The sequence below is a fragment of the Betta splendens genome, chromosome 4 (genome assembly GCF_900634795.4).
Source record: "Betta splendens chromosome 4, fBetSpl5.4, whole genome shotgun sequence".
Taxonomy (NCBI): domain Eukaryota; kingdom Metazoa; phylum Chordata; class Actinopteri; order Anabantiformes; family Osphronemidae; genus Betta; species Betta splendens.
The window spans coordinates 22,212,325-22,225,091 of NC_040884.2; the positions used below are offsets into that span (position 1 = coordinate 22,212,325).

The window sequence follows — 12,767 nt, forward strand, 5'->3', positions numbered from 1 at the left end:
TCTGAAACACCTCAAATTGGAGTGAACAGTCTAATTACTGAAGACGCTGTATGAAAATAGAAACCGCTTCAAACCTACACGATTGCGTCCATCAATGGGCAGGAAAAGCTTCTGCTGCACAACGCTATAGAAGTTGGTAACTTTGCCATTGAAGAAATGCCACAGCAGAAAAAAAAAACTTCCAATGTCGGTGCTAAAGTACAACTATTCATTCACAGAGAAAAAAAAACGCCAAACACATCTCTCCCCAAATATTAGAAGGCTCCAAATTAATAGTCAGGAGAGAAATGCAGGAGAGTCCAGGGCAAACTGGAGCATGACAATGAGAAAAACATACGTCAAATAAGAAGCGAGTCTTTACCGAATGAAAAACAGAACGTGCCCTTTACAACCCAGTGAATCAAAACCCCATTTCCCATGGGGCAGTGGGGTTACGGCCTCACAGGTACAGACAGATTACAGATATGGAGTCCCGAGGGCCCCCCTCTCTCTCGCCTGTGAAATCCTTGGATTATGCATCCAGTCAAAAAATATAGATAGTGTTGTATTTGGTGTAAAAGGCTATTTCCCACCGGGGAATATGGAACATGACATTCAACCATTTGTTACATCGGCACGAGAAAAGAGTTTAACCTTGCAGGGGTTAAACAACATGTAGGAAGAGGCTGCATTCATAACACACACAGCAATTTAAAATGCCTGACGTATGATGAAACTCCCAGAATCTCAGATCACATTATATAGTGTATTATAATGCATCATGCCTCATCACCTCTGAAGGGAAAAACAGACAAAGTCTGGCGGCATCCTTACAAATTACATCTGGCCAACTAGCACCTCACTTTGCATTTTAATTGGCTGTAAGTCTATTATCACCAAACAAACAACAACTGTACTTACAACGTGAGGTGATTGAAGCCCACCGTCCTCAAGGTGAAAGCTCTGGCCAGCAGACGCACATGAGTGAACAAAACCCCGATGGACTCCTCGAAGCTGGTCAGTTTCTGGAGGACTGGAGACGTCTCAATCAGCTGCCGGTCGGTCTGAGGCTCCTGGACCTGAATACGGTAGGAAGGTAAATGCTTGTTCTACCAGGGGACAATGCACACTCATTATATATTTTAATACACAGTTTGAGGTTCTGATTAGGTCTGTGGTTCCATGAATGTTCCTGTTTCAAGATGACAATGCTCCCTTGTGCACAGCTCGCTCCAAAAATAGAAGCTGTAACTGTTCTGCTATGGCCTCCACAGACTTCTGACCTCTGACCTCAACCCACCTGGTACCTCGTCAATGAACTTCACTACCAGCTGAGATCCTTTCACCCAACTTCAGTGCTGGCCTCGCCAACGCAGCTGCGGCTCAGCGGTAATGAGCCGGGATGTTCTACAATCACGCGCGCAAAGTCTGCGAACGTTTGGCCGCGTGACGCGAGTCGTAGATTCAATAAATGTGGAAACATCATCAGAAACAATGACGGATTTACGTTTGTGGGCGAATCTGGAGAAATAGAGAAGGTTGGAGTGACTAATGTGTGTACGGATGTGATGTGATGTTCGCCGTGGGAATGAGGCACATTAAAAGTGTTTTATATATTATTCTAGACAGGCTAATATCAATTTAAAGCAGAAGGAAAACAGGAGCAGACACATCTTTATTTACCCCAACTAGTGAATAGATGGTGTAATCACCTCCAGGATCCTTCAACCACACACGAGAACACTCAGTGAAGTCGTTCTGCATAAGACCAACAGATAAATTCCCTAAACGAAATGAACCTCTACAGCGCGAGCTGCTTGAGGGCCTGTTTATAGTGTGTGTTTTCACTGCGCCTCAAAACAAACTCTGATGATCTGCAGCAGATGGAATCTCTTAGTCATTAAGTTTTAAGTCAAACAGCTCCTTTTCTGGCTTTCTCTCCAAATCTGGTGATACAATTAATATCCAGCGTGATGACTCAGTAAATCTGGAAGCTTCCAACTTGCTCTAAAAGCGAGCTGTATCAGAGGCTCCTGACCTCCGTGACTTGATGAGTCTTGAAAGAACGGTTTTCAGTAGTGAAAATCGCTGCAGATGATGCTTTTAACTTTAGCTGTAGGGCTTGGTGGTTTCAGCGAAAACATGCTGCTCCCTTTAAACACAGAATTTGCTCGTGCCTGTGCTCATTAGAAACAGAAATGATATGCTAAGAGAATATGTGCATTCATGTTTGTAGAATCAAGAGATGTCCTTATGGGTGCATTAATTAGGCTGCTGGAAGCATCTAATTGGTCTCTGCGTGGTACAACTGGAAGTTCGACATCGTTTCTAGAGAAAACAGAAACACTGAGAAACAGTTTCATGTGGACAAAAGAAACTAAAGCACATTTAACTGACCTTGCTAGTTTGCTCCAATATAAAGTAACTCAAAAATAAGAATAAAGAGCACTTTGTTCAAGGCTTTCGATGGAAACATGGCCACATTTCATTCCCTGCACCTTCTTTGTTTGTGTTCCATGGAAAATGACAAATAAACAGCTTTCTTTGTGTCGATCATGTCAAGCCACAGCACAAAGCAGAGATGTGTTTTTACACCGCGCGTTTTAATTGTGCCAAGTGCCGTCTGTGATGTCACGGCTCCGTCTTTCAGTTTGTCACAAGAAACATTTCCTTCCCGCGTTTTCTGCCCTCTTTTAATTAATAAAAGGCGTTTAAATGTCGCGCATCACCACCAACGACATCTGTCGAGTTCAGCACTCGAGCTGCGCTTCAGAAGGTTGGCCAGCAGCACAGCTTCAAAGAAAGTAAAGAGAGGAGAAAAAAGTCAACAGCAGTGATGAGGGTTCAAAGCATCACTTTCAGCTCAGTCCAGAAGGAAAGCAGAATTAGAGCAGAGGTCGTGAGGCCCAAAAGGGCTGACATTCATGTCTCCTCAATAAACCAACGCAAGATTCCTTAAAAGTTAAAACATAAATCATACCAAAATGATTTGGGAGAGCTGGGGCAGATGATGCACCGGTGCCAATCAAGCAAACATGAAAGACATGAGATGAGATCGTCAACCATGAGGCGCCGGTAGCACAGACAGGTGTGTGCTCGGTACCCAGGCCTCGGCGGCTGCCATCCCCATCCACTCAAGCCCCATCAAAGCTGCTCCCAATGCCTCCGCTGATTCATCCTCGTCTTGGAGGGCAGGGGAGGAGAGGGGAGGGACACCTGGTTACCCAACAACAACACCACTTTGAGCTGAGTCTCACCTCATCTCCCAGAGGCCTTCATCAATTACAAAATAAATAAATTATGAAGGGAAAGATGTTTTTATTCCTGGTGCTTCAGATTATGTCATCCCGAGCCAAACGATCAGGATGCTGGCACAGTTTAACAGGCGTTACCCCACCGGCAGGGGACCACCCAGAGGAAACCTCAGCCATGCGCAATGTGCGGTAATGAGGCCGCGGCTCTGAAGCGACTGATGACTACCCATGCAGCACACTGCGAAGGCTCCCCTCGCACCGCAGCACGGTTGTAAGGCTGACCCCGGGGCTCCACCCTGACCGCGGTGCCCACCACTGGAGCCTCCGCTGTGCATCTCATCGCATAAACAGACTGCTGGGTTTATTCTGGGCGCTGACAAGCTCAACTGAAACATCCAGACACTATGTGGTGCTGGCAGATGGCAAAGTAAAATGTTTAGGCTGAAAAACCAAATGTATACGGTGAATGCGCGTGTACATAAACGACACTGGGCCAAACACGGATACAGTGTACAAAAATGTGCATGTTAAACAGAAAGACAGAAGTAGAAAAGTGCTTCAAGAGGAGCCTCAGCAAACACTTCACAAACACGTCAGAAGGAAGGATGCTTGACGGTCCCTGGAGGCCCCATGTGATCCGGGACTGTAATCCTGTTATGGCATCTTTGATCTCTTCTTCCAAATCCTAATTTCAAACAAACACTGGTGACATCTTCAATGTTTCTGGGCAGATCTTGCAAAGCAACAGAAAGCGTGATGAGACGGAAGGAATGCAAGAGCAAGACGACAGGGACGGGGAGAAGACGAGAGAAAGGCGCCATAGTGAAGGAGACGGAGTAAATGAAAAAGAGGATTAGGGTCTGCACTGAAATGGAGAGCAGTGAAACATGGGAGTAACACAATGCAGACTACCGAAAGGCTACTGGGGGACTTGTGACAGCTAGAGAGAACCCAGTCAGCCTCGGGCTAAATAGCTAACAGCTTGCCCACCTCTGTTAGAACCACAGACACAAGGAAAAACATACATTCAGCCCAAAAAACTTCAAAGGTGGGGGAACGGTTTTGTGTCTTGCGGGCGAGGTGAGTTTTAATGAGAGGCACCTAGCCAAAGTAAACATCAATAATAGAAGACATCTCTCAACCAACCTGCAGGGGGTGTGGTGGGTAGTTGAGCCAGACTTCCCGTAGGTCCTGCGAATACAGAAGGAGGATGAGAGAAGAGTAGTCAGAGGGAAAGTTTCCTCCTTGGCATCAGGGCAATCTATTATAATAAACACCAGAACTACAGAACAAATAAACAACACAATGAAATATAAATGACACAGAAGAGAATCAGTGTGAGAAAATACAAGAAAATAAATTATTTGCTTCAGATCAGAAAATTCTACCCAAGAATTGTGCTGTTTCCACGCACAGGCCCTAAATACCTGCGTTGCTCCATCAACTATTAAAATCCCAGTTTGAGAGTTAAAACTTTATCGAGGTGGGATTAATTTAATAATTAAACAAGCCTTGTGTTTAATTTCCTCAGCCTTGCAAAATGAAACAGGGGCGCTGAAATATTATTGGGCTGCTTTGATGGACGTCCGCTCTTTCATAACAAATTTTTGCCTGTACATGTGAAGGAGAAAGCACAAAGTGTTAAGGGCCTAAAAGCCTGGGCCAGGAACAGCTGCCATTCATTGTCAGGGAGTTCAGCTGTGCACCGCGGCTAAGAGTGACAGGTCTAACAGGAGCCCAGCATCAGGGCTTCAGTGGAAACACAAGCCGACAGTCTACCCGGCTATTTAACATGAACAAACCCCAAACAAAGGAGGAACAGATAATTGGCACAGTCTGTTTCTCCCATTATGCTTTTAACAGGTTACATAAGTAACTACGGACAACTCCTTCATATCCAGGTGTGAGCACTTGGTCAGTGTAGACTGCCTTTAAATCCAGTTTTGTGCAGATGTGTAGCAATAAAACGTGTTTGGGCCATAATCCATAAATTGCATACAAAGTCCAGCCCATTAGCTTGTTGCTAACATTTCTGTCGTCTGGTGCAGGTTCTGCATGTTCTCCACCAACAGAAAGAGATTAGTACCGTTTCATAACATTTACTTTAAGGCTTCAGTGAATCTCGGTTATTTCTGACTTTGTAGTAGACAAAAAAAGAGGAGCCACACAGATGGCTCTGTGGGGAGGGGGCTCTGGATTCCTCAGCGAAAAAAACACGTTATTTAAGGTGCCATCAACAACCCCATCAGGGGTGGTGAAATAGCACCAAATGAGTCAGCGGCTAATTTTCAGAGCCATCCATATATCAGCCACCCACCGAGAAGAGAGGTGGCAGCAGGGAAGCGGGTTTCAGCATAAGGCTAGGGGTGCTGCGGGTGGGACTTGGCTTTGAGAGTGTTGTCTCCGGAGACACGCATTGACAATTCTGGACTCCTTCTGCCTCCCCTGCCTGCAGAGAGAAACACGTTTCCCCAACCAATGGTACACAGACAGGGGCTGAGGAGCAGACAGCACCGAGACAGAGAAAGTATAAGCTGTGGCTCTCAAGTTGTTGCCAAGGACAACGCCAGTCAGAGGCAGTTTTGGGCCTGGGGTCTAATGTTGGGTGAGTCATAGCAGCGATACAGATGTGGCAGGGGCCTCTAAAGTACAGTATCACTCAGGTGTTTAAAAGGTTCTGAGAGATAAACCTTGAAAATGCGGTGCAAGCCCACAGGGGGGGTTGTGTGTGGTCAACAGTATCGAATGGGCGCCTCATCTTCTCAACTCACCCAGCTGGCAACCCATCGCCTTGAGCAGCCAATGAAAAATTCATGAAAGTGGTCAATATGTTTGAGCAAATGCTTCCTTTTGGTTGCTTGTGTCTTAGCCCAGGACTGGAGTTGAAAAGCACTAAGTACATAGTAGGTATCAAGTCAACACAGAGCAGGCTAGTGCACACAACATGGGTTCCTGGCTGCGGAGGAGGACTCCGTTGAAGGAAAGTCGATAGCACTCAATGGCTCACTTGCTTTGGATGCAGCGACGCCTCTAAAACGCGAGGCACGTGTGCATATAGGCCTGGAGAAAATGAGAGAGTAGGCAAACAACAAAGGCAAAATGAAGCACGACGACGTTTCTTCAGGTTGTGATCAAGGCTCGTGATTAAAATCCATCCACAGGGTGCACACGAGCCGCCCACATGCTGTATACACACACCCGAACAGCTAATGTTTCAATTACAGCCATTCTAGGGACAAGGCAGACAATGATTAAGCCTGCATCAAATAAGAATAACATGAGAAAAACAACAGCTTTTCTCTCTTTTTCTCCAAGTCTCTTCCAACACGTGGACGGTATAATTACTGTGGAGCAGCTATTTGGAGGACGGACTTCTACTGCTAGAAACCAAAAAAAGGGACGGGGGAAATGTGAAACATGTTTATTTGAGTGTCGACTGCGCGCCCACAATGAGAGCTGAGAGCTAAATCAAAAGCACCTATCATCTCTGATTTAAGGTGAGCTTTAATAATGGTTCCTCTGACCCACTTGGGAATCTAGACGTAGCACAGACTCTCTAGTCTTGAAGTCGAGCCAACTGTGAATCCACAACAAAACTATAACTTCTACGCACACACACTCCCTCTACCCTGGGAGTGGTGGTCATCTATGATTGGAACATAATGGTGCTCTGTTATGACAAGGTCCAGTGCGCCCTGACAAATTGGTCTCTAGCTCAGGCTGCCAATCAATCCATCAACAGAGACAGAGAGGCTGATCAATACGAACAAAAAAACAACCTAGGCTACTGATTTGATGTTTTTTTTATCAGTTAATGTTCAAGGTGATCTTCCAAATATGTGAAAACTAATGTAGACCCCAGTGAAGTCTGAATCACCTTTTATAGTTCTTTAGTTCTCTAAATTGAAAACGGCCTGTGAATGTGCACATAAATTTACTTAACCAAGGACGTGGCGAGGAGAAAGCGGATCCACATCCCTTTCAAAAAACTGCAAATATTGGCTGCAGCTGTCACAGGACAAAGCCTACAAATTGCGTGGACAAAGGCCGGGGAGGGATACCGGGGTTGTAAAGGGTGAATCGTGGCAGAGTTAAAGGACTGGACTATATGTAACAGAAAATAGAAACGCTCAGTCATTGTCAGAGAGACTCGTGTGCAGGGGATGTTCCTTTAAAAGGAAAACAAATTAACCAGCCTTTATTGTAGAAACATCATGCTTGAATCCCCCTAACAGAGAAGAGGGTTACTGTGGTGCCAGGCAGCAAGGCGGCCTTCACACGCCGCTGTCACCATCCTTTCACCTGTGTGATCACGTCAGCCTAGCACACTCTACTGGCGCGGCCAGAGACCGAAGCTGTGCGTATTTAGTGCGATTTAAAACTATTCTCTGATAAACTGCTCCATTCCAAACACATGGCAGCGCTATTAACAATTCCAAAATGGGGAGAAAGGGTCGAAAAATATCTGTTGTGTCATCTCCGACTCGAGCGGCACTAAAACCCCTTTTGGCACTGCACTCACACGTAAGGGAGGGCGGTGGTGCGGTGGCGCCATACTGCCGACAAGCCGCCATCTCAGTGCCATGGTGATTGCCTCAGTTGTCACAGCAACCTTTGTTCCATTTGGTGTTAGAGTGTATATGCTTGTGTGCTGGTGTTAATAAAAGCCAACAGATTAGCCTGTGGGCAACTAGTGAGATATCATTATGGTGATTGCTCCTCAAAAGAGACACTTCCCTCAGGACAGCACAGTGCCATCAAAATCTTCTCCCAGCAATATCGCACTGCTGTTGAGTCCAGGTTGGTTGCAATTGAGCAGCTCCCCCCCGAAGTAGATGCTTCCTGCCTCTCCACTGATGCTTTAATAACCTCCACAGTAATGTCATTAGCAAATTAGCATCTATTGTTTCCTACGGGCTTCTGTGTGCAATAAAGCTGGATTCCAACCTCAGCAAGAGCTCTGTTGTTTGGGAACCAGTGCCAGCAAAGGTGATGTGTTGAGAGAAAAACAAGGGGATGGAAATAACTGTTGCGCTCCAGCCATGAATGCTATACCAATTAGGGAATAACAGAGAGAGGGAGGAAAACCAGGGCCACTGTTTGTCTCGCTAGGTCTTGAGGTGGAAATTACATGCATGCTTTGTTTTTGGTAGTCAATTTTGAATTTTACCTCCGGAGCTGTGAATCTTTTGTTTTGGCTTGTCATAAGAGGACTGCAGTGAAATATCTTCGGGGGTAATGACATCCTGGAGTGTTAGAGAGAGAATGGAAAGGGAAGGCGAAGAAAACACGAGGGAGCCAAAGAGAGGCACCAGCTAGGATCCTGTTGTGACGGAGACAAAAAGAGTATGGGACTGATCACCCAAGTGTGAGTGGAATATGATCCAGACAAATAGGAACTGCAGAACCTTCCAGGGTGCGATAGAGAAAAATGTCCTTCAGCTTTGCACCGCATCTCATTAGTTTGGTAATATGCTGACATGTTACGCTAGAAGAAGCATTCTGCAGGATATTACAGCATGTGTGATGTGAACTGTGGTTTTACCTTAAAGCTACGCATATTTCCTAGAGTTAATGTAAAGGTGATGTAGAGGTTGTGATAGTGTTGTCACAATTTCTACACACCTGACGTGATTGGCCCCTTTTGGTTTAATAAGAATGTCAGCAGCAGAGGAAGAATGAATGATGTGCAACAAGGAGCCTCATATTTTGTCATTGCAACAAATATAGTATTGTTTTTTTCCTCTTACCACTCAATATAAAGGTTTTTGTGTGTTTCCATTTGCAGTGAGTCCACATAATGAGAAAAAAAGAACAAACCTAACCATTTGTCATCTACGTGTCATAAGACGAAGCAGACTGAAGACATAACTCCTTGTACCCAGGTACTGTACAGAGAGAACCATTATCTGGGATATTTTAGACCTACTGTATCTGATGGAGAGATTCTATGCAAGAACCATCGTCTAAATAAAATAAATAAATAAAAATAATTAACCCTTAAACTAATAAACAACAGTAACATAACATGGTGAGAATGTGTGAAGTCCCTCAGGGTCCAATTCTGTCTCCACTCGCTTTTATTGACGTCTCACTTTCTGGTAACATCACTCATGCACATGCAGATTTATGTAGATGATGACTAATTACAGCAGGAGAACAACTGTGCGAATCACACCTCAGTGTTGCTACAGAATTTCAAAAACTCAACATTATCTAGCTTTAATTATTCCCCTATAGATCATTTTACTGTAATTCACACATTTAGTAACAATATGTGGCCTCCTGTTAAAAACACAATGATTTGATGTAAGGCAAAATAAATGTTATAAAAAGTTGTTTCTCAGTCTTTTCCCCCATTAACACTAGGAGTCCCAGCATTTTTTGTCGTGTCCTTCCTTTACTTACTAAACAGAGATGCTCACTTTGGAAATTCTACCATGAGTACGACTAACTTTCCTCACATCTGTTGTCTCCCAGAGTGATGAGAGAAAAACCTGCATGATGTCGTATCATCAGCAAGAATATGCTGAAGACGTGCAACAACAGGGATCGTTTGTAGCTATTTTGATTTCTTTTGCATGTGACAAAGTGTTTCTGTGTATACTGTCTATATGTTGGACTGCTGTTTTTTCTCCTTGATCTCGGCCTACCCTATCATTTGCCTGTTGCAAAACATGTGGCGCTGGTTTTGACAGTGAGGTGAAGGTTAGAATACTTGAAATTTATTATTTTTAAATCTGCATCTGCTCAGCAGCTCCAAGAAACCAGAGAGCGTCTCGTCCTACAGATAAAGACGTCTGCATCATGACAACGCCACAACTTGATAACTGCTGTCAACCTTCAGGACCAGCGGGTGACAGGAAGACAGAATCAAGGACATTTCAGCTTTAAGTGTGGTAACAAATACGCAACGCTCACACAGAGGACAGAGGAGAAGAAACTAATGTCAGAACAAATGTTTTGCAATCATAGTTAAATGTGTGAATACGTCATTACCGTAAATATACTGTAAATGCCTTCAAATTAAAATGCTAGATTGTTTTCATTTTTCCAGGGGTTTTCCAAAGGGCTAACGGCTAATTCCCAACACTCCTCCAGCTGTTTGCCATCAAGTCTTAAAAGACACAGTCCTGATGCATTCAATCCTTTGATAGTTGCTTGTCCTGCTCCGTGTGGGATTTTAATCTCGTCTTAATCTCACACTTAATCTCAAAAGCCTCTACAGCCATTTAGAGGCGAGCCTGCTGCTGCTAACCAGCGAGCTGCAGTCATTTAATTGAATTATAACATTTCTTGCCAGGATAAATGCAAATACTGGTTTGTTCATCAATTATTCACGCCTGCTGATCACACACACACACGGGTGCATGCACACTAGCAAACAATAGCAGGTGCCCTGCTCGAAGCTGGCGAAGCGCGATGTTCCACACCTCCAGCTCTTTACAACACGTACCAGCCTTGCCCAGCCTGCGTGTGCTGCTACAGCCTCATCCAGAGCTTCTCTCTCTCTTATTGTTTTGTCTTTGTGCATATTATTGTGCACACAATACACAGCGAGTCAATAGCATTGCAGAATAAAGCAAGATTATGTGAGATCTCAGGTTCTGAGGCTGGCACAGCCTCCGTATCGCGGAATGTGTGGTATGATGCCAACACATGTAGTGTGTGGGTTTGAACGAATAAAAGGGGCCAGACTGGTGAAAACATACAGTTATGTCTTCCACAAACCGAAACAAGAAAATCGTGTCTAGTGTGTCCACAGCTAAACTCCATGACTGGCGTGTACGTGTTCAATCATGCAAATACGAATCATGTACTGTACATCAGCGCACGGTGGCAAAGGGAAAAAAACCAAACAAGAGTCGAATTAGAAATATGTTCTCAATTACCTCAGTGTTGAAAAGCAGTCGACCGAAGAGCTGCCGAGCCTCCTCCAACCCTCCTTCCAAATACACAGCACCTGAAAGAAACACGGCGATAAACACATCAATACAGTCAAATATAACCTGAGTGAGCAAACTGTGTGGAATGTCGGCTGAAAATCATTTTCTAGAACGTGTGACATAATAAAGCAGAGACCAGCCACCCCCCACCCACACAAATTTAAAGTAACTTTGAGAAGCATAGTGTGCCACCAGTGCATTGCTAGTGTAAAAAATTCTAGCAATTCTGAGGCAATTTCAGACTTCTTACTAATGGAAAACTTAAAATTAATTGAACTCGGCAATGAGTTATAATTGCTTTATTAAAAGTCGGAGTGCATTTTTATTGCTTTTTGATGGTGAAATGACCTCAGGGTTCCCGTGCAGATCCACCTCCCCCTTGTTGGAGCAGGAGAGGAGGACGAGGGAGAAAGGGACGGTTGCACAGCCACACAGAGATGAAGCTGGTCAAGGTCACGCAAACATCCAAAATGAATTAAGGGTCGTGAAATAAGCCCGCGTGACTATGAAAAGGCCGATTAAAGCCCACATACAGTGCAGAGCGACGCACTTCATGGACAACACAGTGCGTCATCTCACACACTTGCACATGACTCATTTGCGCAGATGTCCTTACAACACAAAGGCGCTGCTGCTGAATCCCACCACTTCTTCACAACATCTGCACGCACCAAAAAGCACACGGAGAGCAGGAGATAAAGAAAGAAGGCGCGTCTGGCACAGCAAGCCGAGAGTCCCAAACCCTTCTCCATGGGAATGACGCGCGTCGTGAGGCAGCAGCCGCCTCCTTCGCACAAGTCACCTCTCCTTTGTGTGTTTTATTGTTTTGCTCTTCTACTGTTCCCACTAAAATCAGTGGAACTATCACACTGCCTTTAAGCTGCATACAACTTCCAACCATCACACTTAGGATGGCTCATTCAATTTAGAAAGCAATAACCACCTGGCAAATTGGGTATACAATCGCACACTGGTTTTTATTATGTGCATAAATGAGCCAGTGGAAATGAGGCGCGCTACGGCTGCACGTCCAAATGCGCAAACTGCTTTCATGGACAACATCAAAAACATATGAGGGATTCATCATCTGGGGAGGGAAACTGCTTTCAGGTGGCTAACAGGCCATTTGCACACACATACACAAACAGTGGAGATACAGCCCACATCACCACAATCATAAAGAAATACAAACAGGCCACATAGCACAAAGACAAACACAGACGCACACCCACTCTGTCTGCCTCGCATGCCCTTTACTTCTAAACAGAGTGGAAATTACTAGCAGCCATTGCCCAAATGTTCATAAAATTTGATTAAGCCTGACAACTTTGTCTCGCTCAGCGGCCACTTTGGCGACTAACAAACTCCCATTTATTTAGAAGCTCTTTGCTAAAATAAAAATCTAGCGGAGGACCAAAATAATTAAAGTACCTTGCGAAAAGCTTTGTGGCAGCAGCCATCTTTGATTTTAGACAAAACAGCACCGTCCAGTGATTCGTTCCACTGTTTAAAATGTGAGCACCAAAGGTGATAAATCAGTTTTCTAAACCTCAACTCTTTTTGAAGTTCACAGGCACAGCAGCAAACC

General features: G+C 44.7%; 1 protein-coding gene across 3 annotated transcripts in view; it reads right to left on the minus strand.

The window, feature by feature from the left end:
- The window catches only part of drosha (drosha ribonuclease III), a 67,539-nt gene that overhangs the window by 17,281 nt on the left and 37,491 nt on the right, over window positions 1–12,767 (minus strand). For 2 of the 3 annotated variants that reach the window (XM_029145737.3, XM_029145738.3), the window contains exons 23-25: window positions 11,126–11,196; window positions 4,380–4,424; window positions 901–1,058 (exon numbers count right to left, since the gene is read on the minus strand). In XM_029145737.3, the coding sequence (XP_029001570.1) occupies window positions 901–1,058; window positions 4,380–4,424; window positions 11,126–11,196 (274 nt within the window). The other variant, XM_055508490.1, reaches the window with a different exon arrangement.